We start from the raw sequence: 25,950 nt of genomic DNA, 5'->3' as shown, positions 1-25,950 counted from the left end.
CAGGGATGCTCTGCCCACCGGGGTTGTGGTAGGGAGGCTCTCGTTGGAATCCTTGTCTCTTTTGCCTTGGGTCCCCATCCCTCTCTGTCCTCAGTTGCAGTGGCTGCTTGGTGTTGACCTTGCCCAGTCTCTGTTGTGGACGCTCCATGGACTACCCTTGTCCGCCCCCCAGCTTGGGCCAGCTGCTGAGTCATGTCACTGCCTCCCCTCCCACCACCTCTTCTGACTCTCGGTGTCCTCCCTGGGAACAGGAGCTGTGCCGTGTGCCCTTCCTTTGCCTGCCGAGCCCCGGTAGCCTCCCCACGTCTGTGGGCAGACCCTGTCCCCTGAGTCAGCATCATGTGTGGTCTGGTCCCTTGTGTCCCCGCAGCACGTTCATCATTGAGAAGCAGCCCCCTCAGGTCCTGAAGACCCAGACCAAGTTTGCAGCGACGGTGCGCCTGCTGGTGGGTGGGAAGCTGAACGTGCACATGAACCCCCCCCAGGTGAAGGCCACCATCATCAGCGAGCAGCAGGCCAAGTCGCTGCTCAAGAACGAGAACACCCGCAAGTACGCGTGCCCTCCCCGTCATGTCTGGCTCTTTCAAGGCTTTACAACAGGAACAATGTGCTCCAGCCTCCTAGTCAGCATTCTGGATGCTGCCAGTCGTTTTAGGAGCCCTGTGAGCCCTTCTAGCCTCTTCTGGCTCAGAAAAAGCAAACAGGCTTTCCTTCTGTGGAAAAGCACATGATTTTCATTCATTTGGTAGGAATATATCCAAGAACATTTCTTTTATGTTAATGTATGTTTATATCTTATATATTTTATTGAGCTAACATTTCCTTTAAATGATATCCATTTTTACAACCTTCTTTGTTGGGTCCCCCCTAATATATTTTCTACCCTACATTTACTGACACACTGTGAGGGTATTGTGTCTAGTCTCTTTCTGCTCTGCAGTGACTACAGTGGCGAGATTCTGAACAACTGCTGTGTGATGGAGTATCACCAGGCCACCGGCACCCTCAGCGCGCACTTCAGGAACATGGTGAGCATGGGAGAAGGAAAAGAACAAATCTTCCCTAGTTGTGTGAGGGCTCTAACCTTTTTTATTTGTCTCCTTTGCAGTCCCTGAAACGAATTAAGAGGTCTGACCGTCGTGGAGCAGAGTCAGTAACAGAAGAAAAATTTACAATCCTGTTTGAATCACAGTTCAGTGTTGGTGGAAATGAGCTGGTTTTTCAAGTCAAGGTAAAGCCCTCCCTCAGCGTGTGGTGTGTGTGTGTGTACTTTGTATTACAAAAGAATTGTTTTGATCACATAGTGTCTTAACCTTCAGTGGACAGAAAATGGGGAGGCGTCATCCTTAAAATTGTGTGTCTTAGATTCTCTTAAGTTCTGCAATAATAGGAAATAGCAAATTGAAATAGCTGGAGGGCGCCTGGGTGGCTCAGTTGGTTAAGCTTCTGCCTTCGACTCAGGTCATGATCTCGGGGTCCTGGGATCAAGCCCCACATCGGGCTCTCTGCTCGGCGGGGAGCCTGCTTCCCTTCCTCTCTCTCTGCCTGCCTCTCTGCCTATTTGTGATCTCTCTCTCTGTCAAATAAGTAAATAAAATCTTTTTAAAAAAGAGAAAAAGATGAAATAGCTGGAGATATCGGTAGGAATAAATCAGGGAAACATCACTCCAGATGACTTCAAGTAACAGTTGTAGTAATTTTGAGACATTTGTTACTTGCTATTTTCTTCTAGAAATACTCCATACTCTTTCTCTTTTCTCTCTTCTTCTCCTTTTGAGAACCTTACTGCCTCCTTCAGAAGTATCTAAGCCAACACTTCTTAAAATATCTAAAATTTCTAAGATTGCACCACTGTGAAGGGTCCTGTGATTCCTGGAGCCAATCAGGTTTTCTATTCAAGTGTGACACTTAGTGAAACTGAAGAGAGAATGAACGTGTTGTGATAAAGAAAAAGAAAAGCAAGAGAGGAACGTGTCGCTCTTGGCACTCAGCCTTTCTCTTTTGTGTTTCTAGACCCTGTCCCTCCCAGTGGTGGTGATCGTCCATGGCAGCCAGGACAACAATGCGACGGCCACCGTCCTCTGGGACAATGCTTTTGCAGAGCCTGTGAGTGGATTCCCTGAGCCTGTGGGTCTAAGATCCTGACGCTGGTGTCATGAATCTCTTTCATGTGTTCTCTCCTAGAAAAGCATAGAAAAGCGCAGATTTCTGTAGTGGGAGGCAGAGTAGAGAGTATGTGGAGAATGGAAAGAGCGTGAGCTTAGAATCTGGCCAAGGGTTAAACTCACGCCCCACCATTTCCTCACCTTGTGACCACAGGGAATTCACTTTCTCTCTTTGAGCCTAAGTTTCCCCAAGTGTCCGTACCACAGGGATGGTAGTGGTCCATAGTGCTGCTAGAAAGATGAAATTAGGTAACATTCAGGGGCACCTGGCTGGCTCAGTCAGGAGAGCATGCAAGTCTTGATCTGGGGATCATGAGTTCAGGTCCCATTTTGGGCACAGAGTTTACGTTAAAAAATAATAAATGAAATTAGGTAACATACAAAATACAAAATGTTTGTCACGTAGTCACTGTTTAGTGAATAGTGTTTTAAATCCTTGGGTCAGGGACACCTGGGTGGCTCAGTTGGTTAAGCAGCTGCCTTCAGTTCAGGTCATGATCCCAGCATCCTGGGATCGAGTCCCACATCGGGCTCCTTGCTCGGTGGGGAGCCCGCTTCTCCCTCTGCCTCCATCTGCCAGTGCTTGCGCGCATGCTTTCTCTCTCTCTCTAACAAACAAACAAACAAATAAATAAATAAACATCTTTAATAAATGAATAAATAAATAAATCCTTGGGTCAGACCGTGAGTGGAGTTTAGGACTCCAGAAGGTAGACCTCTCAGAGCATTCCTTATAGTTTAGCAGTTGCTTCCTGCCCTCTTCCCTCCATTCGATGAGGGTGCTGTTTCATGTCTTCTCCAAACTTGAGGTTCCATGATTCATACCAACTCACGAAGAATGAGATGCTTTGTCTAAGGGCAGGAACGTGGTTTTGTGGATCTGTGCGTCAAACACTCTCCGACCACTCATGTGCGCTTGATGAGCATCTTTAAAACATTTAATTAGGAAGAGCTCTAGGTATCACCCATTTCCAGCAGCACATACTCCATGAAAGCCTGATAAAAGGTTCTGGTTGGCATTCAGGATATAGAATTATATCCTTCTCTCACATACTCTAACATGAAGAGTCTCAGTGAGTTCTCTCAGCAGTCCTCTTTACAGGGGCCCCTGGGTGGCTCGGTTGGGCAACTGCCTTCAGCTCAGGTCATGATCTAGAGTCCCGGGATCAAGTCCCACATCGGGCTGCCTGCTCAAAAGGAGTCTGCTTCTCCCTCTGACCCTCTCCCCTCTCAAGCTCTCTCTCTAAAATAAACAAATTTTTAAAAATCTAAAAAAAAACCAAAAAAACAGTCCTCTTTATAGAACAGTATTTTTGCTGCAAAGGTGAGATTTATAACAGAAATTCTCCCATGCCCATTCTGCAGATCCCAAGTTTGAGGCTTCTCTTAAAACTGCCTGCAGCAAGTCCTCATAAGCCTCCTGGATAGGTTTTGCTGCCTGTCCTCTCATTCCCCTCCCTGCCTGTCCAAGCTCATTCCTCGTGTCACGTTGGCAGCTCTTGCAACATGTCATTGCTAAATAAATTGCCTAAATTTAGGCAATACCTAAATAAATAAGCATTTTTAGCATTTTCAGTTGTGTTAATGACTAGTGTACATCTTATGCTCTTTTAAAATAAATACATACTTGTGGGGATTTATTCTAGAGATATATTTCCATCTGTGTCAGATGACATAAGTACGTTGCAGACTTGTTTATAATAGCTGAAGATCACTGGGCTGATACATAGATGTCCATCTATGGGGGCCTGGCTAACTATAGTATTGTTCTTCCATACTGTGGAATATTTAGCAGCCACAGAAGAACATGTGTTTATGTGCTAATGTAAGGTCTTACAGATATTAAGTGAGAAAAGGGAGAGGTAGAACATGTGGATTATATGCTATTCTATATATGTAATATATATAATATATATAAATAATATATAAAAATAGGTAAATATATATATATATATATTCAATAATTTATTTATTTTGTTTTTATTTAGAGAGAGAGTACATGAGCGGAGGCAGGGATAGCAGGAAAGGGAGAGAGAGATTCTCAGGCGGACTCCCTGCTGAGCATAGAACCCAATGCAGGTCTCAGTCTCACAACCCTGAGATCATGACCTGAGCCAAAAATCAAGAGTCGGGTGCTTAACTGAGAGAGCTACCCAGGTGCCCCCATTTATATTTTTAAAAATGAAAAGTTATATATATTTCCCGGCATGCATAGAATATCTTTGGAGGCATACACAATAAACTAGATTATATGTTCTGGGCAGAGGAACTGGGCTGCTGGGACACAGAGTTAAGAAAGTGACTTCACGGGGCACCTGGGTGGCTCAGCCTTAAGCTCAGGTCATGTTCCCAGGGTCCTGGGATTGAGCCCCACATCTACCTTCCTGCCCAGCAGGGAGTCTGCTTCTCCCTTTCCTTCTGCTGCTCTCCTTCTCTCCCAAATAAAGCCTTAAAACAAAACAAAACAAAAGACACATCACTGTATACCCTTGCATACTTTTAAAATTTTATATTATGTGATTCTGTTGCCTATTCCCCCCAAAAATGTTGTAATAATGGAAAAATAAAATGAAGTGCCATGTCTGAATGGGATGAAAAACAGTTTATTAAAAATCCATATTATAACCTGCTCCTCAATTACAAGTGGTCCAACTCCGTTTCCATTCTTCCACATAAAATTTTTTCACATTGAGCTGGGTTCAAGGATCACACTTATGCACACGTGTGCGTGAGTATGCACACTATTCTCTCTGCCTGCCGCTAGAGAACCAGTCTGAGTCCCGTTCCCGCTTTGGTTCCCATTTTGGTTCTGTGGCTCTTAGAATATAGGATGAGACTGGAGGTTCAGCAGCTCATTTACAGAACACCATAGAGAGCTTGAGGGTACCTCCTAAGTTGTCTCACAGAGCTGCCTATGTCAAAAAAGTTAGAATTTATCTTCAGGCTCAGCGAGACAAATGTTTGTAACAGCATTGAGCCATCAGTGTTTTCATTTTGCGGGTTGAGTGAATAAATCATGCAACTGTTTTCTCATAAGATTCTGGCTTCCCTCCGCCTCAGGGCAGGGTGCCATTCGCCGTGCCTGACAAAGTGCTGTGGCCACAGCTGTGTGAGGCACTCAACATGAAATTCAAGGCCGAAGTGCAGAGCAACCGCGGCCTGACCAAGGAGAACCTCGTGTTCCTGGCCCAGAAACTGTTCAACAGCAGCAGCAGCCACCTTGAAGACTATAATGGCATGTCCGTGTCCTGGTCCCAGTTCAACAGGGTGAGGGACCTGCCACCAGCTGCCCTTGGATCAGTCCCTCTGAACTAGATGCCTTCCGGAGGCTTCCAGCCCCGGGGCGTTTGTTCTTCATGACTCTAATAAAATGGGCCCCACGTAATAGGAAGCTCCTGAACAGATGGATAAGCACATAATTTTTTATGTAGAAAATTCGGTCTTTGAATATTTAAGTAAACTGGGCTTTGTGTGCAGCTAGTGGATTTTTTTCCCTTTATAAAGGAAATAGAGCAAAGCAAATGAGAGCATGTCTCACAAGAAGTAAAGCTTTTTGTGATCAGAAGTCCATGGTTCTTTCCCATGGACTCTCTGATGCTCCCTGCTACATAATCCTGCAGAGCCAGGCTACCGTGGGGCCCTCAGCCCACCAGAGGGAATGCTGAGGGAGGAAGCGTCTCCCCCAGCATCAGGTCATTGAGATGTCCCACCTTTTGTTTCTCTTTGCGTACACCTCCATCCCCAGGTGTTTTAAGTGTCCTAATTCATAAAAGCAAAGGACAAGTCAGCCCAAATCCAAGTGAAGTTGTTTGTAGCAGGGGGCCACTGGGGGTTGGTAACTTCTCTGTTTTCCCTTCTGTCTTCCTCTCTGTCTGGGTTTTTGACGGTAGGACCATTTGGTAAAACTTGGACAAGCATGTTTATTTGTATGATTCTGACAGTGTAGATGTTTGTTTTTCATTTAATTTTTTTTAATTTAAGTATTCGCAGGCAATATTCTAGGTGTTACACTTGGCCTTCTTGTGCTCATTGTTGTATCTCCAACCAGGAGAATTTACCAGGGCGAAATTACACATTCTGGCAGTGGTTCGATGGTGTGATGGAAGTGTTAAAAAAACATCTCAAGCCTCATTGGAATGATGGGTGAGAATTGTCATTTCCTAAGTCAGCCAATAGAGTATAAAGCTCTTCTTTCCGCTGTTAAAACATCACATCTGTTTCTCCTCTTTGGCCTCTGTGATCCAGGGCTATTTTGGGTTTCGTGAACAAGCAACAGGCCCATGACCTACTCATTAACAAGCCTGATGGGACCTTCCTGCTGAGATTCAGCGACTCTGAAATTGGCGGCATCACCATTGCTTGGAAGTTTGATTCTCGTGAGTTCCCTCCTTTTTGGAACATATTTTGGGGGTGCCTGGGTGGCTCAGATGGTTAAGCATCTGCCTTTGGCTCAGGTCATGATCTCTGGGTTCTGGGATCAAGCCCCACATCAGGCTCCTGGCTCAGCAGGGAGTCTGCTTCTCCCTTCACCCTCCCCCATCTCAAGTGAATAAGTAAAAAAGCTTTAAAATATGGTTCTAGTTAGCTGCTTTTGTTGTAAAATTACTTCAACAAATGACTTACTGAGCACTAATTATGGGGTCATTTCTGATGAAGGGCCTGCAAATGGGTCACCATGGTGCAGCTGGGGTAGCAAAGCAGCTAATAAAATCATACCATGGGGAACACAGTTACTAATTCTGAGAGACACCTGTGTAACGGTGAAGTAGATACCTGTCATACAGCGTTCTGTCCACAATCTGAGCTGCTTCCCTTTTGAAATGTCTGCCTTCTTATTACTGAACCAGAGCTTATTTCAGTGAAGAATTACTTGGATGATTAGGGAGTCATTAGACTGGAAGTAATGTGCTATTTTATTTTACTTTTTTAAAAGATTTTATCTGAGAGAAAGAAATAGCAAGAGAGAGCAACAGCAGGGAGGAGAGGGAGAAGCAGGCTCCTCGCTGAGCAGGGAGCCTGATACAGGGCTCGATCCCAGAACCCTGGGATCAGGACCTGAGCCAAAGGCTATGCTTAACCAACTGAGCCACCCAGGTGCCCCAGAGTAATATGCTATTTCAATTATTCCTTTATCCTAATCAACATAAAGCCATGGCCACTGACTATTTCCATCCAAGAACAATTCTTTTCTCTGATCCTCACAATAAGTTAAGGGTAGCTCACTCATTTTTTTGCAACTTAAAGATACTAGCAGCTTTTCATAGCTCTCGTGCAGCCTCTGCATGACGTGGACATGCTTCCTGGCTCTCTCATGTACTTTTGTACAGGGGTCAAGGCTTGGAGTCAGTAAGAACTATTTCTTCTACAGAGGAACTGAAAACCATTTGAATGAAACTACCTGAGATCATGGACCTCTAGGGAAGTGCCTACCAGCTTATCTCCCCGTCACTTTCTTAAATAATTGAGCCACAACCTCATTTGGTCTTTTTTTTTTTTTTTTTTAAGATTTATTCACATATTTAAGAGAGAGTGGAGAGGGGTAGGGGCAGAGGGGGAGAGATCCCCAAGCAGACTCCCTGCTATCAGGTGGAGCCCAACATGGGGGTGCATCCCACAATCCTGAGGTCACGACGTGAGCCAGAAATCAAAAGTCAAACGCTTAACTGTTAAGACTGAGCCAACGAGGTGACCTACAACCTGTGGCTATTTTTAAATGGAGATCTTTATCGGGACAGTTCTAATATAGAGCTTTGATTTGTAGTATATTTGGGTTTTAAGATTTTCTGTTTAGAAATCTGCTTAGACGGAGAAAGACAACTATCATATGATCTCCCTGATATGAGGAAGTGGAGATGCAACATGGGGGCTAGGAGAAGAATAAATGAAACAAGATGGGATTGGGAGGGAGACAAACCATAAGTGACTCTTAATCTCACAAAACAAACTGAGGGTTGCTGGGGGAAGGGGGATTGGAAGAGGGGGGCGGGGTTATGGACATTGGGGAGGGTATATGCTATGGTGAGTGCTGTGAAGTGTGTAAATCTGGCAGTTCACAGACCTGTACCCCTGGGGATAAAAATATATGTTTATAAAAAAATAAAAAATTAAAAAAAGAAATCTGCTTAGAATATGATTATTCTGTTTATTATTCTAGAGGAAAGGATGTTTTGGAACCTGATGCCTTTTACCACCAGAGACTTCTCCATCCGGTCCCTGGCCGACCGTTTGGGGGACCTGAATTACCTCATCTATGTGTTTCCTGATCGGCCAAAAGATGAAGTGTACTCCAGATACTATACACCAGTTCCGTGCGAGCCTGCCACTGGTAACGGTGTTTGTGCTCTGATTGGGTTTTGTTGTGATTTTCGTTTTCTTTTAGTTTTACGTGTGTATGTGTGTCTGTCTTGCAAAAACACGTACACAATTAGTATTTAGTTATTGGTGTTCAAGCATTATTCAGGAGAATTGTAAATCCCAGACTATATATATTCTTCAATCATATCTGCTGCTAACCCAAATATCAAATGGAAGGGAATGAATTGCTTTTATTATTATTTTTTTCAAATTGTTTTTAAAACAAGCTTAGATCAAGTAAAATTAGAAAGATAAAATTTGGGGCACATGAGTGGCCCAGTCGGTTAAGCATCTGCCTTTGGCTTAGGTCGTGATCTCAGGGTCCTGGGATTGAGCCCCATGTCAGGCTCCCTGCTCAGTGTGGAATCTGCTTCCCCTCTCTGCTGCTTTTCCTGCTTGCTCTCTCGCTCTCTCTCTCTCTCTCATATAAATAAATAAAATTTTTTAAAAAAGATAAAACTTGTTTTTCAAAACAGATGGTTTTAGTGTTTCTGTTCATAAAAGTATTCTGTATTAATTATAAAATTTCCAGAAAAGTTTGGAACAGATTAGGCATTTATCCTAGGGAAATAGTCGAACAGGATGCATGCACCAGGTTATCTCAGTGAGTTAGTTTATTTATGTACGTGCACATGTATATATGTACGTACGAATGTATGTAGTAAGCTACCCCCAATGTGGGGCTTGAACACCGGATCTTGACATCAAGAGTTGCATGCTCTGGGGCGCCTGGGTGGCTCAGTGGGTTAAAGCCTCTGCCTTCGGCTCAAGTCATGATCCCAGGGTCCTGGGACCGAGCCCCACATCGGGCTCTCTGCTCAGCAGGGAGCCTGCTTCCTCCTCTCTCTCTGCCTGCCTCTCTGCCTGCTTGTGACCTCTGCCTGTCAAATAAATAAATAAAATCTTTTAAAAAAAAAGAAAAAGAGTTGCATGCTCTAATGAATGAGTCAGCCAGGTACGCCAGGTTATCTCGATATTAATTCACAACAGAAAACTGTGAATAACCTAAACTGTAAGTCTCTCAAATAACATCAAATCAACATACAGTGGAATTCTATGTAGTCATTAAAGTGATGTTATAAGATTGTATTTACAGACCTGCTCAGCAGGGAGCCTGTTTCTCCCTCTCTCTCTGCCCACCTCTTTGCCTACTTGTGATCTCTCTCTCTATCAAATAAATAAATAAAATTTTTAAGAAAAAAAAGAGATAAAGAGTCGATGCTTAACCCACTGAGCCACCCAGGCGCCCCCACACCAGCATTCTTAACCAGCCACAGGGCATGGACAATACAGGATGAGTGACCATCTGATTAACCCCAAACGCAGAGAGTGCAGGGAAACAAAAGAGCACAGATACTTGACTGATACTCCCTTTCCTAAAAGAGGAGATACTCAGAATGACTATGGGGACCATCAAGTCAGATTCATTCCTCTCTGATTTCTCGGTACTACCCCTGACAAGTGTTTGTACATCTTCTGCTTAAAACTCTTCAGTGATGGGAAATCAATTTTTCCCAAGACAGCCCCTTTCTTTTGTGGGCAGTTCTAATTATAACAACATTCTTTCTGTGATTGAAAATTTGTCCTCTTCTGCTCACCTCGATTTATTCCCTGGGACACAAAGCAAATCCTTATCACAAAGCAAATCCTTATCACTCTGCTGCGTCTATAACTTTAAACTTTTAAAATATTTTTTCTTTTTATACTTAGTGTACAATTAATGCTTGATTTGGATTTGTGCTGAAGTATATGTTTTCTGTGGTTTGAAGAATTTATTAACACATCCAAGCCAACTCAGAAGATATTTTAATTTACACTTTTAGTATTAAGGCTTCTAGACCAGGTCCTCCTAACAAATTAAAATATTAAGTGCTTGTATCAGATCCTAAGATAGAATGAAGTAGTTGTGTACTATCCAGAGAAAAGATGTGATTCTTAAGGGAGGTTGCATTTTTATTTCATTGAGAACTTTGCTTCTCATCACTGTTTCCCCCCTTGGCAGCTAAAGCAGTGGATGGATATGTGAAGCCACAGATCAAGCAAGTGGTCCCTGAGTAAGTACCCAGGGTCTGGCTCTGGTCTCCTCTTGCCTTCTTTCTCTCTCCTCAAGCCACTCTCCCCTCAGCCCTGTTCCTCCCACTCACCGGCACTGCGTGGCCCAGCCCTTCCTTCCCTGCCTAAAACCTGGCTTAGCCCTGGAGAAGGAACTGGGCTTAGTCTCAGTGGGACCAGGACCCAGGGCCCCACTCCCGCAGCTGGAGTCCCAGGCCCAGTGGGCACTTTGTCCTTCCACACCCCCAAAAAAGGTGTAAAAATGTCCCCCCAAGCCCTCCCCAGGTCACCTGCTGCCTGGAGGCCACTAAGGCTCTGCCTTGTTTCTCCTGCAGGTTTGTGAATGCATCTGCAGACTCTGCCGGGGCCAGCGCCACCTACATGGACCAGGCCCCCTCCCCAGCCGTGTGCCCCCCTGCTCATTATAACATGTACCCCCAGAAGTAGGTGGTGTTCTGATGGGGCTCTGCAGGGAGGAACTGGGCACCTGGTCTCAGGCTGGGCATCCTGAAGGCTAGTGGGCAAAAGGCCCCAGGTCTCCGGTGGGTCTGAGATCACCCAGGCTAGGCTCTAGCATGTACCCAGGTGGGAGACAGATTTGACCAGAAGATATTGGTAATTTAGAGTGCATTTGGGCAAATGTCTTATACTCTCCTCTCCCAAAGTGGAGATTTTTCTTGTTCTGTGTGAGGGCCAGATGGGCTTTAGGTGTGTGGACAGCCAGCGTTAGGGACAGCTGGGTGGGTATTGTAGTTTGAGTCTCTCTGTCCAGATAGCAAAGGATTCTATTCACCACTGTTTAGATCATGAGTGTCTTTTCCCACGAAGTCTAGGCAGGGGGTATAGGCAAGCCTGGGCCATTCACCTGGTGGGGTTTGGGGCTTGGGTTGGTCTCTGCTGCTCATCATCGAGCCTCTGACAGCCTTTCCCTTCCTGTCATCTTTTCTGTTTTCCTTCGAAGCCCTGACCCTGTTCTTGACAACGACGGGGACTTTGATCTGGATGACACAATGGATGTGGCACGGCGTGTGGAAGAGCTCTTAGGCCGACCTATGGACAGTCAGTGGATCCCTCATGCGCAGTCGTGACCCCCCCACCCCGTCTCCGTCTGCAGCTTCTTCATCCTCGCCAGAGGAGTTACTCTTATGGATGTTTTAATTCCATGAATCGCTTCTCTTTGGAAACAATACTCATAATGTGAAGTGTTAATACTAGTTGTGACTTTAGTATTTCTGTGCATGGTGGCACCAGTGAAGGGAGTGTGAGTGTGTGTGTGTGTGTGCACACGCGCGTGTGTGAGTTTGCACGTTGGGCTGTTTCTCCCCCTTGCTGTGCAGAGTTCAGTTGCAGCATTGGGGCCACAAACAGAGGCTGTGGTTGTTTCAACCTTGTGCAAAAAGGCAGTAGTTCCACAAACCTTGGAACTTGGCCATGTGTCTGCTCAAGTAAGAGAAGGACATAGGGAGGAGAAAGTACCTCCTCTCTGTGAGGTTTGTCACTGTGTCTGCCAAGCAATTGATATATAACCGTGATCCTCTCTGCTTTCCTTTGAAACGTACAAACTGCCTTTTGAAAAAGAAAGCCGTCCTCATGCCTTCCCTCTCCTCCACCCCTGTTTTCCTGGGTAGGGATGGGTAAAGAGGGAACGTATAGTGATTGTTGGGGCAAGGGAGGTCATGGGTTGTCCGATGGGTAGTGGCTTTTTAAATAACACTTAACCCATCTACATGTTCTCTCCTTCACCCTCCTTCCTTCCACTCTGTGGAATTCTGCTCAGCTCTCTGTGTGTATACACGCACCCACACGTTTGATGAATTAGAGAGAGGGTCATGTAACTACAGCTTACGACACTGACGTCCTTTGTGTCGTGGCTAGAGTGGAAGGCCCATAGGCGCTGAGAAAGTTGCCTTGCTCCCTGGGACATCTGCCCTCCAGTCTGCCCATCCTTCTGCCCACGTGTGGTTACCGCGAGGCTTACTGATGACGGCTGTTTGCACATGGTGGTGTTTTATTTCTAAATTGAGACTTGTGTTTTCCTCTTCCCACCCTCATGAGACATCACAGTTCTTTCTTCCTGTGGCGGGTCCTGTGCCATTCATACCCAAGTCACCTCGTTTCCCTTCACTGTTCATACGGGCTGTCTTGGGGAGGGGGTGGCAGGAATGCAGTGTGAACCCAGGGCCAACATGTTCCTCGGTGTCATTGCCCACTTGGTACGGGCTGCCAGGTGCCGGGCATTGGTAGTTTGGGGAAATGCAGTCAGTGGATTTCCTGGGATGTTTGGTAAGCTGCAAAAAACAAAATGAAAACAGCTTCAGTATAACGTTGTCCACAATTTCTTCCATAGCTTTATATCAGATGGAAGGAATGGGCTATGGCAGTCAGGTGGGAAGCGAGGGAAGGAGATCTAGCTTTTGGGGTAGGCCTACAAGGCCACTCACCCCTGCCCCCCCCCCAAGAATCAATGACTGCATCCAGGAGAGAATGGTCCTAAAAACCTTATTTTTATACATGTGAGTAAATAAACATATTTTTTTTACAAAAGTGACTTCTGAATTTATCAGTGTTTTGATGTTAAAGGAAAATATTCCTCTGTAGTAAATTATTTATTGGAAGATGACTTTTTAAAAGCTGCTGTTTGCCCTGGCTTGGTTTCATACACTGATTTATTTTTCTATGCCAGGCAGTAGACTCTCTCTGCCTCTGAGGAGCAGGCCGACCCCTCCATGATACCAGCATTGACATAGGATGCGGCTAAGCCCTTTACATGCCCCTCAAGATTTGATTAAAATTCTACCGTGAGGATCAGAGCGGTGGGGAAAGGAGAAAAGGAAGCCGGACCGTTCTCGGACCCTGACCTGCCTGTCCCACGGGCTTCACCAACACTGGCCTGTGAGTGCTGCGCTGGGAGTTCCGGGGGCCCTGACAGGCGGGGCCTGACACCCCTTCAGCCTGGACCGGACCCAGCCCCCGGGAATGCTGAGGGCAGAGTTTGCCCTTTACAGTTGGCACTGGGGTTGCGGGTACTGGAAAGTGTGGCTGCCCCGAGCGTAGGGGTCCTGTGCTTGTACGATTGCTGAGCTGTCCTCAGTTTTCCTGAGGCGGTGCCTAGAGATGGGAGAGATTTTTGACTGTAAAGGTGTGCTTGCTATCTGCGTTATATTTTCTCTTTTCTCCCTATTCCTGCAAACCACAGAAGAGGCACTGGCAAGTTGTACACCTCTGCCTCTCACTTGCTCTCTCTCACTCACACACACATACACACACACACACACGTATCATCAAAATATTTCAATGTGTGGAATGTGCAGGGGAGACTAAAAGTGAATATAACAAAGTAGAAGTATACTTTTTATAATTTTTCTTTTTAAAACTTTGTGAAATTATTTCAGATATATATTTTAGTGTTGAGGCAGATTACTATATAGCCATCAAAAAAGTATTGTGTACAATTTGGGGCAGTCACAAAATTGTGTATTTTATGTTACAATAAAGACTTCTTCCTCTGAAGGGACAATACTGAGTTCTGTTTTTATTTTTTTCCATCAGGTGGTGAAAGAGGGTAGTTTTGTTTTTTTTTTTTTTAAGATTTTTTATTTATTTATTTGACAGAGATCACAAGTAGGCAGAGAGGCAGGCAGAGAGAGAGAGGGAGAAGCAGGCTCCCTGCTGAGCAGAGAGCCCGATGTGGGGCTCGATCCCAGGACCCTGGGATCATGACCTGAGCCGAAGGCAGAGGCTTTAACCCACTGAGCCACCCAGGCGCCCCAAGAGGGTAGTTTTGATAGGGAAATATTCAAAATCATCAGTGTGACTGTGAAAAGCAGAACTAGTTGGGAATTGGCCTCAGAGAGAATGTCTTCAGCTTTGATGGCAGAGGGGGCATTTCTGAACTGCCTGTTTTAAAAATTAGAATGATAGTCTGTTATCTCCTGCCTCCTGATACCACACTCTTCCTTTTAGAGAGCTGATCCTTGGGGCGCCTGGATGGCTCAGTCAATTAAGCGTCTCCCTTCCACTTGGGTCATGATCTTGGGGTCCTGGAATCGAGTCCCATGGCACTGGGCTTCCAGCTCAACGGGGAGCCTGCTTTTCCTTCTCCCTCTGCTGCTCCCCCTGCACGTGCTTTCTCTGTCTCAAATGAATAAATAAGATCTTTAAAATAAAAGAAAGTTCATCCTTAAACTTCAGCACATTTCAAGTGTCCACCCTGCACAGGGCATGGTATGTAGGACAAGAAATCGTTCTCAAGAGGATTTTGGCTGGGAAAAGACAGCCACACCAGTCATGATAGGATATTGGCTTGTGCCATAGTAAAGTTATCCTGAGGCCCTTACTGAATACCAGAGAATACGGAGAAAAGGCACCAATTAACTTGAGCTGACTCCTCTAAAGAACACATAGAATTAAGAAAAGAGAGGCATTCGGCCAGAGAGACAAGAGCAGGCAGCTGCTGGCGATGAAGGAGGGCAGGATCATCTCCGGGTCCTGAGATCGAGCCCAGTGTTGGGCTCAGAGTGGATCCTGCTTGAAATTCTCTCTCCCTCTGCTTCTGCCCCCACCACCCACTCAGGCTTTCTCATTCACTCAAAATATTTTTTAAAAAATGATCAGGGCTAGGAGATGTGTATGCAGAGTAGGCTTTAGAACAGAGAACTTCGAATCCTCCAAGGAATGGACTTCTTTTGCAAGAGAAATTCAAGCTTAAGAGTGCTCTCAAAAACACTGGAGGTTTGGGGCGCCTGGGTGGCTCAGTGGGTTAAGCCTCTGCCTTCAGCCCAGGTCATGATCTCAGGGTCCTGGGATCGAGCCCCGCATCGGGCTTTCTGCTCAGCAGGGAGCCTGCTTCTGCCTCTCTCTCTCTCTCTGCCTGCTTGGGATCTCTCTCTCTCTCCCTGTGTCAAATAAATAAATAAAATCTTTAAAAAAAGAAAAGAAAAGAAAGGAAAACACTGGAGGTTTGTGATGAAGGGCAAATGGCAGGAGAACAATAGCTTTATCGGAGATAGAGCCTGAAACGGGGCCAGGTAGTGTGCTACAGAAGGATGGGCAGACAGCGAGGAGGTTCTTTCTTGGGGTCAGAACAAATCTCAAACCCTGGCTGTCAAACTGTCCCTTCAAAGAAGACTGAACTTGATTGGATCAATTTCTGGAGCAACTTACTCCCCAAAGCATTGTGGGTTTTTTTTTTTTTTAAATTTTTATTTATTTATTTGACAGAGATTACAAGTAGGCAGAGAGGGAGTCAGAGAGAGGAGGAAGCAGGCTCCCTGCTGAGCAGAGAGCCCAATGCGGGGCTCGTTCCCAGGAGCCTGGGATCATGACCTGAGTAGAAGGCAGAGGCTTTAACCCACTGAGCCACCCAGGCGCCCCTCCCCAAAGCATTGTTGAAAAATAGGTAACAATCAGCTAACAGTGCCTGCGGCTTAACAGTTGGGTGTGGTCAGGGAGACAGACCCATCTGTGAAAATCGCCCTAGTTGTGCTAGGGCGACTGTGGGCATTCTTAAGTCTGTCCCGCCTTACAGACCGGCATCAGGCTTCACACTCTGGAGGGGTGTGGGAAGTAGGCAGACTCCCTAAAATGATCCAGCCACTCATTAAACAAGTAAATAACAAGAACAAGCCCTGGAAAATTCACAAATACATGGAAGTTAAACAACATACTCCTAAATAACCAACTGAGAAAGAAGATTTAAGTAGAAATAGTCACATTTCACAATAAGCAAGTCAAAACTTACTACAAAGTAACAATAATCAACATAGTGTGATACGGGCATAAGGATAGACATATGGACCAGTGGAATAGAATTCAGAGTCCAGAAGGAAACCCATGTGTCTATGGTCAACTGATTTTTGACAAGGGTGCCAAGACCACACGTAATGGAGTAAGAATAGTCCTTTCAACAAGCCGTACTGAGATGCTGGATAGCCCCATGCCGAAGAATGAAGTTGGAGCCTGACATCAAATAAAAAAATTAACTCAAAATGGATCAAAGGCCTAAACGTAAGAGCTAAAACTATAAAACTCTAAGAAAAAAACATAGATAGCTTCATGACGTTGGATTTGGCAATGATTTCTTGGCCATGACACCATGAGCAATGTAAGATGTATCGGGCCTCATCAAAATGAAAACTTCTTTGCAGGGTGCCTGGGTGGCTCAGTGGGTTAAGCCTCTGCCTTCAGCTCGGGGCATGATCTCAGGGTCCTGGGATTGAGCCCCGCATCGGGCTCTCTGCCTGGCGGGGAGCCTGTTTCCCTCTCTCTCTGCCTGCCTCTCTGCCTACTTGTGATCTCTATCTGTCAAATAAATAAATAAAATCTTTAAAAAAAGAAAAGAAAAGAAAACTTCTTTGCATCAAAGGACACTGTTAGCAGAGTGACTAGGCACCCCGCAGACTGGGAGAAAATATGTATAAATCATATGTCTGATAAGGGATTAATAACCAGATTATATAAAGAACTCTACAATAGGGGCGCCTGGGTGGCTCAGTGGGTTAGGCCGCTGCCTTCGGCTCAGGTCATGATCTCAGGGTCCTGGGATCAAGGCCCGCATCGGGCTCTCTGCTCAGCAGGGAACCTGCTTCCTCCTCTCTCTCTGTCTGCCTCTCTGCCTGCTTGTGATCTCTCTCTGTCAAATAAATAAATAAAATCTTTAAAAAAAAAAAAAACTCTACAATAGGAAGAACTTTTAAATGGAAAGGATGTGAACAGACCTTTCTCTAAAGACATAGTCCACATGTGGACAATAAGCAGGCAAGAGATGCTCAGTCGTTAGAAATGCAAACCCACAATGAGATACCACTTCTTAACCATTGGATTGGCCCTTGTCAGAGCAAAACGAAACAAAAAAGCTGGTAGGGCATGTGGAGAAGTTGGAACCTGTGTGCACTGCGGGTAGGCCCATGAAAAAGAGGGCAGCTGCTGTGAGGACAGCATGGAGATTCCTCGAAAAGTTAAACAGAGAATGACCATGTGATCCAGCACTTCCACTTCTGGGTATTTTCTCAGAAAAAAGTGGAAATCAGGGACTCAAACAGATATTTGTGCATCAGTGTTCATAGCAGCACTATTCGCAATAGCTAAAAGATGAAAACAATACAAATGTCCATCAGTGGATGAATGGATAAACTAAATGTGGTCTAGACATAATGGAAGGAAATTCTGATATATGCTACGACATGGGTGAATCTTGAAGACATTATGCTGAATGAATTAGGCGCTAAGGGACAATTATTGTATGGTTGCCTTTATATTAGATACTAGGAGTAATTAAATTCATAAAGACAGAAAATAGAATCATGGTCATCAGAGGCTGGGGTGGGGGAAGAGAAAGGGGGGGTTTTGTTTAATGAGTAGAGTTTCAGTTTAAGAAGATGAAAAAGTCCTGGAGATGAATGGTGGTGATGACTTATATGGTTAAAACGGTAAACTTTATGCATATTTCATCACCACAAAAAATAAAGACCTATATGTAAGAGCTAAGACTATAAAATGATTAGAAGAAAACATACGAGTAAATCTTCACGACCCCAGATTTTTCTTTTAAATATTTTATTTATTTTTTTTTTGACAGAGAGAGGCACAGCGAGAGAGGGAACAGAAGCAGGAAGAGTGAGAGAGGGAGAAGCAGGCTTCCCGCTGAGCAGGGAGCCCAATGAGGGGCTCAATCCCAGGACTCTGGGATCATGAGCTGAGCCGAAGGAAGACCCTTATCGAGTGAGCCACCCAGGCGGCCCCATGACCCCAGATTTGACGATGGATTCCTAGTTATGACACCAAAAGCACAAGCAACAAAAGAAAAAGTAGATAATTGGTCTTCACTGAAATTTAAAATTTTGGGGGCACCTGGATGGCTCAGTCGTTAAGCATCTGCCTACAGCTCAGGTCATGATCCTGGGGTCCTGGGATCCAGCCCTGCATTGGGCTCACTGCGCAGCAGGAAGCCTGCTTCTCCCTCTCCCACTCTTCCTGCTTGTGTTCCCCTCTCTTGTTGTGTCTCTCTCTGTCAAATAAATAAAATCTTAAAAAAAAAAAAAAAAAAAAAGAGGGGCACCTGGATGGCTCAGTGGGTTGGGCCTCTGCCTTCAGCCCGGGTCATGATCTCAGGGTCCTGGGATTGAGCCCCACATCGGGCTCTCTGCTTGGTGGGGAGTCTGCTTCTCCCTCTCTCTGCCTGCCTCTCTGCCTACTTGTGATCTCTCTCTCTGTGTGTCAAATAAATAAATAAAATCTTTTTTTTTTTTAAAGATTTTATTTATTTACTTGTCAGAGATAGAGAGAGAGAGAGCGGGTGAGCACAGGCAGACAGAGAGGCAGGCAGAGGCAGAGGGAGAAGCAGGCTCCCTGCTGAGCAAGGAGCCCGATGTGGGACTCGATCCCAGGGTGCTGGGATCATGACCTGAGCCGAAGGCAGCTGCCCAACCAACTGAGCCACCCAGGCGTCCCATAAATAAATAAAATCTTAAAAAATAAAAAAAGAAATTTAAAAATTTTGTACTTCAAAGGACACTGTAAAGAAAATGAAAAGACAACCCACAAAATGGAAGAAAATATTTGGCAAATCATCTATCTGATAGGGAACTTAACTGTAAAATATATAAAGAACTCTTACAGCTTAATAATAAAAGGACACGAGGGGCGCCTGGGTGGCCTAGTCCGTTAAGCTGCTGCCTTGGGCTCAGGTCATAATCCTGGGGTCCTGGGATTGAGCCCTGCATTGGGCTCTCTGTTCATCGAAGAATCTGCTTCTCCCTCTCTTTCTGCTGTTCACCCTGTTTGTACTCTCTTCTTCCCTCTCTCTCTCATAAATAAATAAAATCTTGAAGAAAAAAAAAAAAGACAAATAGCCCAATAAAAAAAGGGGTAAGGGATCTGAAAAGACATTTCTTCGCAGAAGTATACAAATGGCCAGTAGATAATGAAAAAATGCTGGATCATTGGTTATTGAGGACCATGCAAATTAAAACAGACACAAGGGGTGCCTGGCTGGCTCAACTGGTAGAGTATGTAACTCTCTTCATGTTGGGTGTGGAACTCAGTTAAAACAAAAAACAAACAAACAAACAAAAAACCCCACCAGACTCAAGTTACCTCACACCCCACCAGGATGGCTATAATCAAAAAGTCAAGTAATAACAAGTGTCATCAATGCTGTAAAGAAATTGGAACCCTCATATACTGCTGGTGGGGATATAAAACGGTACACCCACTATGCAAACCAGTTCAGCAATTCCTTAAACAGTTAAACAAAGTTCCTTAAACAGTTAAACAGCTATTCCTTTCATTGGAATGTGATAATTCCTTTGCATTCATTACATTTTTATGCAAGAAAAATGAAAACATATGTCAGAGGAAAAACTTGTACACAAATGTCCATAACAGCATTATACATGATAGCCAAAAAACAGAAATGACCCAAATGCCCATCACCCGATGAATGGGTAAATAAATGTGATATAACATATCCATACAATCAAATAGTATTTGGCCATAAAAAGGGATGAACTACTTCTCCTCAGCACTACATGACAGAAACTGGAAAACATGTTAAGTGGAAGAAGCCAGACACAGGAGACCACGTGTTACATAATTCCGTTTGTATGAAATGCCCAGAAGAGGCAAATCTATAGAGAGAGAAAGTAGATTTGTGGTTGCTTATGGTGGGGGTGGGGAGGGGGGAAGGGACTGGGAGTGATAGCTAAAGGGTAGGGGGTTTCTTTCAAGGTGATGAAAATACTATGAAATTGACTGTTGGTGTTCCACAGATCTGTGAATACAGTAGAAACCATAGAATTGTCTGCATTAAATGGGTGACTTGTATGGTGTGTGAATTATACCTAATAAAGCTGTTCTTTAAAAAAAAAAAAATCAAGTAAAAGACCTAAACAAGGAATCAAAAGGGGTGAGATCAAGGTGGGGCATCCTGACAGCAAGAGGTGAACTGTGCGAAGGCGCTCCACTGTGGACGGGAGAGAGAGTCCCTGGGAGACTCTCTGAGAGTCCCTGAGGGGTTGATGGAAGGGGTTTTAGTGTTCAAGAGCCTGGGTCCAGAGCAAAGGAGCAGGGAAGGCTTAATTAACCACAGGCTGCAGAAGAACCTCATTCTAGAACAGAAGTTCTCAAACTTCACATTGGGAGGGTAGGAGCCTAACCGAGGGGGGGGCCCTCGTTCCAAGTTGCAAAAAGTCGTCGTGTCATAAAGATGGGAGAAGTTTGTTTTTCCTTGGCATAAACCCCATTAGCTAACACCAGTGGTAACCCCAGTTACCAGGTAAAGTTGGGATGAGCTACCGGTGACAAATGGTACTGTCAAGTCCCCTTCCTTGAGAACTAGTTGCCGTTTACCTAAAAAAAAAATTTTTTTTTAAAGATTTTATTTATTTATTTGAGAGGGAGAGAGAGAGAGCGAGCTTGAGATCAGGGGAAGGGATCTTCCCGCTGAGCAGGAAGACACGCACATGCACACACCCCCTACCCTGTCTGGGGCTAGATCCCAGGATTGGATTGGATTGGAAGAATATTTTGTTTTTTAAACAGTTCTCGGGCTTGAATCTGCTTCTGTGGGATGCGCCCTTCCCCCAACACAAGCTGTTTCGTGGCACTCTTTTCCACACTCAGCTTTCTATTCCTTCACCTGCAGGAGTTTGAAGACCACACTGCTCTGGCGGGGAGTTTCCTCCCATCTGCCAGCTTGGGCTGGCTGCCAGCACGTGGGCCCCAAGGCAAACTGCCCCTTTAAGAGCCCCCCCCCCCACTCCAGCTCCTCCCTCGGGTCTGTGGCCGGATTTCCCCATCAGGGCCCCACCCTTTAAAGCCACGGCTCCATCTTTCTGGCTGGCTGTGTACACAAACCGGAGGGCCCAGGGGTTCCTGGGTGCTGAGAGTGGGCACAAGTGGGCTGTGACGGTGCATGTGGGTCATGGAACCACCACCAGGGGCTCAGGAGGGACCTGAAGCTGGGACAGGGAGGGTCCTGGGCTGAGGCCGAGCCACTCGGAAGTGGGAGTGGGCTGGACGGCGCATTCCGTGGGGCAGCAGTCTCTGTGTGCCAGGCACCGTGTCAAACCCTTTCTGTAGCTTCTGCGGAGCTATTAGTGTTCCCATTTTACAGATAGGGCAACGGAGCCCAGAGCAGCTAGCTGACTTCCCCGGGGTTCTACCGCTAACCAAGTAGCAGCGCCAGGGTCCAAACTCAGGTCAGTGTGACTTCAGAGCCTTGATGTCTTCTCCTTGGCATCATCTGGCTGACGGCTCCTGGCTTCTTCCCAGACTTCCTTTCCCCTTGGTTTCTTGTGTGGTAGAGTGGTGTTGGGGGGGTGGGGAGAGATGGGTTATCCTCTCCTCCCCCAGGACCAGAACTTGGGTCCCTTCCTCCTCCCAGGAGCTGCTTGGAGATGCTGCTGCTGCTGCTGCTGCTCCCCCCCCTCCTCCTTCTCCTGCTGCTGCTGCTGCTGCCACCCCTGGCCCTGCTCCGGCAGCCCCAGGATGCCAGCCTGTCCTGGCTTGCTGGCCTCCAGCACTGTATGGCAGGGGGGGCCCTGTCCTGGGCAGCCGCCTGGCAGCAGCGGAGACTAGAGCAGAGCACACTGCACGCAGGCCAGAGCCAGCAGCAGGCCCTGACATGGTGTCTGCGAGAAGCCCAAAGGCCTCTCGGTCCCCTCCAGGGGACCACAGGTGTGTTTCTAAGGGTCTAGGGAGGTGCCCCAAGCAGATAGAAACGCCACGGGACAGTCAGATTCCAGAACCTGGGAACCTCCTTCTCTCCTTCTACTGCCAGCACCGAGGGGCCCAACCCAAAGACCCTACCCAGGCTCAGGATCGTTTGAGATGCATGTTCCATTGGGAATATGGGCCCTAGTAGCCTTGCCCCAGGCCTGTGCTGGGTTCCTTCCTCAAGGGTCTTACCAATCTTGCCTGAAACTTCTTGGGTAACTGTGGCTTCAGGACGAGTTTATGATGTCTTTGGAGCTACAGATACAAGCACCTTCCGGAACCATCTCCCTCTGATCAAGGCCAGCCAGGCCCAGGAGGAGGAAAGTGGGGGGCAGCTCCTACCCCCTACGTCAACCCAGTGCTACGGGGAAGCATCCCTGCAGGTAAACAGAAGGCTGGAGCCTAGCTCCGCCAGAGACCCCTTCTTGTAGCCAGACCTTCCCATCAGTGTGGGCAAAGAACCCCCAACCTGGGGGCTCAGAGGCCAACACCCTCTCTTGTCTCCCCCTCAGGCTACCTTGCTGGGTCTGGCAGCCCTAAGCAAGGCCTTCCCAGAAGTGCTGACTCCAGGAGGCATTGCCTGTGTGACCCCTACATCTCCCTGGCCTCGCGCCCTCCCCTGGCCTTGGCGCATCCTGGACAAGGTTGTTAGTACTCCTGGGGCCAAGCACCCTGGGGCCCTACTGCTAGAGGCACTGAGGTCCCCAGGGCTGCGGGCACTGGAAGCTGGGACGGCCACAGAACTCCTGGATGTCTTTTCTGGCCTGGAGGCCAATGGTGAAGAGCTGGCTGAGGCAATGGCTGCCGGGAACCCGGGGTCTCCTCTCCCCAGCCGGGCAGCAGAGCTGCGGGAGGCCCTAGACCTGGGGCCCCGAGGACTGGCCCTCCGACTCTGGCCAAAGCTACAGGTGGTGGTGACTTTAGACGCAGGAGGCCAGACTGAGGCAGTGGCTGCCCTGGAAGCCTTGTGGTGCCACGGGCTAGCCTTCTTCTCGCCTGCTTACGCCGCCTCTGGAGGTCAGCAGGAGTCAGGGCTAGTGAGCTGCGGGGCAGGGGGCAGAGACCGCATAGCTAGCTGCCAAGTAGTGAGCCCTGCATGGTTCACCTCATTTAATCCCCCCAACCCCAGCAGCTCTGTTTTACAGGTGCAGAAACCGGGGCTTGGGGAGGTCAGGAGACTTGCACAGATGGCCCCAGCATCAGCACTTACCCAAGGGTCCTCCGCCCCCAGAGCCACTGCCCCTTCGAAATCAGGGCCTCAGAGTCAGGGCACTGAGCCTTTGGGAGGGGTGGAAGGGCAGCAGCGGGCTCAGTTGCTCAGAGAATCGGGGCTGGGGTCTAGGCCGAGGGGCTATTCCCTAGCAGGCGGCCACGGCTCCCCCAGCAAGAGGGCTGCTTGCTCCCCACAGGGGTAGTGGGCCTAAACTTGTGGCCGGAGCAAGCCCATGGGCGCTACCTTCTGCCCCCTGGAGCTCCTTTCATCGAGCTGCTCCCCGTCAAGGAAGGAGCCCAGGAAGAGGCAGCCTCCACTGTCCTGCTGGCCGAGGCCCAGAAGGGCGAGGAGTACGAGCTGGTGCTGACCAACCACGCTGGCCTCGCCAGGTGATCACCTGCCTCCCCCAGGTCACCTCAGGCCCTCTGCGACCTTACCAAGGGCCAGGGACATGAGCTCACCACCACCGCTACCCCGTCAGGTGCCGCCTGGGCGACGTGGTGCAGGTGGTCGGGGCCTACAATCAGTGCCCGGTCGTCAGGTTCGTCCGCAGGTAGGTGACTCCCCAGGGGAGCTGAGGGGCTGTCCTTGTGCCCTAGGCTCCTCTGCCTCCCCCTTCCACCTCCCTAGGCTGGGCCAGGCCCTGAATGTGCGAGGAGAAGACATTCAAGAGGACGTGTTCGCTGAGGCCCTGGGCCGGGCTGTAGGGCAGTGGCCGGGGGCTAAACTGTTAGACCACAGCTGTGTGGAGAGCAGCATTCTGGGTAAGCTGTTCGTCAGCTCCTGCCCCCCATTCTTGAGTTGGCTGGCCCCCCCCATACTATACCCATCCTGAAGGAAGAGCTCTAGGAAAGAGGTAAGACCCAGCCTCTTTTGCTGCTCCTAACAAAGGTCCTTCCCCCATATCTGACTCCCATTCCTCCTGACCTCTTTCATCGTTCCGATTAGGCTTGGGGTTCCTCTCCATGTCCCCCCTTCTCGGCCAAGAAAGTCCTTTTCTCCCATGAGCCTCAGAGTGGGGTACAACAGATGGGGGCGCAGGCATTGGTGTTGGAAGCTGCCCCGTTCACTAAAGTGTGTGTGCGTGGGGCTTTGTCCTCAGATTCTTCCCAGGGCTCTGCTCCCCACTATGAGGTGTTTGTGGCGCTAAGGGGGCTGAGGAACCTGTCAGAGGAAAATCGAGACAAGGTAAAGGACACAGGGACGGGACGGAACTGCGTGTCCCTTCCACTCTGCATGCCCGCAGGTGCCCTGGGCACAGTCCAGGGAGGGGGACGAGGAGGACCTCCCTGGGGGCTCAGGGAGGGGAGGGATGAGGTCCTCGGACACATGCGTATGCATGAAACACCTGCCACTCCGCGGCGGCCACCATCAGGCACCCCTCAGCCACGGGCCACAGAGCCACGCACCAGGCTCACTCAGGCCCTTCTGTTCCCAGCTTGACCACTGCCTTCAGGAAGTCTCTCCCCACTACAAGTCTCTGCGGTTCCGGGGCAGCGTGGGCCCTGCCAGAGTTCACTTGGTGGGGCGCGGGGCCTTCAGAGAGCTCCGGGCCGCCCTTGCAGCCTGCCCCTCGTCCCGCTTTCCTCCCGAGATGCCCCGGGTCCTCAGGCACAGGCATCTGGCCGAGGGTCTGCAGAGGAGGGTGTTGTCCTGAGCTGAGGCCTCCTCCCAGCCGGCCCAGCCCCCTTCCTAGGCCACCTCTCTCCTTCCTCTGCGGCCTCTCTGGATGGGAACCCTCCGCCAGGGTCTTCGACACTGTGTCACCTGACAGTGGCTCATCAGAGCTGGCAGGCCTTAGGGATGTGCGACCTGGTCAGCCTGTGCTGAGCAGCTGACATCAGCAGATGCCTGCAGGGGCCTGCCCGGAGCCCGGAGGCCCCCTCCAGAGGACACTGCTGCTAGAAGTCCCGCACACACCACGCTCCCGTGTCTCCAGCCCAGTGCACCGTGCAGGCCGCAAGTGTGGGCAGCTCAGAGCCCTGGGAGCGGCCCTCTGCAAGAAACAGGAGTGCGAGAAAAGAGCCAGGCGTCATGGTCCCTCGAGCGACGGCTCTGAAGTGTATTCTGCGCGGGTTGCCCACCCTGATAACCCTCTCAGTAACACAGCTCTTCCCGGTTTCCTTCCATCCCTCCCATCCCCACTCCCTTATCTGCTTTCTAAGATCACCTCCCAAATAAACGGCTCACTCCAGATTCTTGACTCAGGGTCTGCTTATGGAGAAGCTGTAAGGGTTGGCTCTTGGCTCGGTTTCTGCGGCCGCCTGGCTCCCCGCACCCCCGCCCGCCTTCTGCTCTGGACACCAGGGCTCTCCTTCCACTCCCCACTGCAGGCCGGGGTAGGCCCCGGTATGTGTGCACCTCTTTCCACTCCAATTGATCTGAAATGTGGAGGGACTGCTCCCCAACTTCCCTTGCCCTGGCTTAGCACAGGTCCTGTCCGGCCCCACA

At 48.1% G+C, this 25,950-nt stretch overlaps 2 protein-coding genes across 7 annotated transcripts in view; both read left to right on the top strand.

Annotated features, from left to right (window-relative positions):
* The window catches only part of STAT5B (signal transducer and activator of transcription 5B), a 67,815-nt gene extending 53,727 nt beyond the window's left edge, over positions 1-14,088 (top strand). For 2 of the 3 annotated variants that reach the window (XM_045080705.1, XM_004772698.3), the window contains 11 exons: positions 371-550; positions 941-1,028; positions 1,109-1,231; positions 2,014-2,106; positions 5,226-5,432; positions 6,214-6,308; positions 6,411-6,541; positions 8,320-8,490; positions 10,522-10,573; positions 10,907-11,014; positions 11,533-14,088. In XM_045080705.1, coding sequence (XP_044936640.1) covers positions 371-550; positions 941-1,028; positions 1,109-1,231; positions 2,014-2,106; positions 5,226-5,432; positions 6,214-6,308; positions 6,411-6,541; positions 8,320-8,490; positions 10,522-10,573; positions 10,907-11,014; positions 11,533-11,659 — 1,375 coding nt within the window. In that variant the 3' untranslated portion in view covers positions 11,660-14,088. The remainder of the gene's footprint in view (positions 1-370; positions 551-940; positions 1,029-1,108; positions 1,232-2,013; positions 2,107-5,225; positions 5,433-6,213; positions 6,309-6,410; positions 6,542-8,319; positions 8,491-10,521; positions 10,574-10,906; positions 11,015-11,532) is intronic. The other variant, XM_045080706.1, reaches the window with a different exon arrangement.
* A 7,274-nt stretch (positions 14,089-21,362) lies between these two features.
* GHDC (GH3 domain containing) lies at positions 21,363-25,695 on the top strand. Of its 4 annotated transcripts, XM_004772700.3 has the most exons (10): positions 21,363-21,485; positions 21,685-21,769; positions 21,955-22,247; positions 22,518-22,669; positions 22,799-23,303; positions 23,696-23,888; positions 23,981-24,052; positions 24,130-24,263; positions 24,602-24,687; positions 24,938-25,695. In XM_004772700.3, the coding sequence occupies exons 3-10, from the start codon at positions 21,968-21,970 to the stop codon at positions 25,154-25,156; spliced, it is 1,641 nt and encodes a 546-aa protein (XP_004772757.1). In that variant the 5' UTR covers positions 21,363-21,485; positions 21,685-21,769; positions 21,955-21,967; the 3' UTR covers positions 25,157-25,695. The 4 variants fall into 4 exon arrangements, with proteins under 4 accessions (XP_004772757.1, XP_004772759.1, XP_004772758.1 ...); XM_004772702.3 differs by having other exon boundaries at positions 21,363-21,769; positions 22,548-22,669; XM_004772701.3 differs by having other exon boundaries at positions 21,363-21,769; positions 22,542-22,669.
* Positions 25,696-25,950: the final 255 nt, after the last annotated feature.

The sequence above is a fragment of the Mustela putorius genome, unplaced genomic scaffold (assembly GCF_011764305.1).
Source record: "Mustela putorius furo isolate JIRA1106 unplaced genomic scaffold, ASM1176430v1.1 tig00000487_pilon_pilon_pilon, whole genome shotgun sequence".
Lineage (NCBI taxonomy): Eukaryota > Metazoa > Chordata > Mammalia > Carnivora > Mustelidae > Mustela > Mustela putorius.
The sequence above is the reverse complement of the archived record's forward strand: the minus strand, read 5'-3'. Positions and strand labels throughout refer to the sequence as shown.

Excerpts from the sequence above, each read along its gene's own strand:
- GHDC (XM_004772700.3), top strand. The coding sequence starts at position 21,968 with ATGCTGCTGCTGCTGCTGCTGCTCCCCCCCCTCCTCCTTCTCCTGCTG. Across the intron at positions 23,304-23,695 it reads TGCTTACGCCGCCTCTGGAG|GGGTAGTGGGCCTAAACTTG; the intron begins GTCAGCAGGAGT and ends TGCTCCCCACAG. Across the intron at positions 24,053-24,129 it reads GTCGTCAGGTTCGTCCGCAG|GCTGGGCCAGGCCCTGAATG; the intron begins GTAGGTGACTCC and ends CCACCTCCCTAG.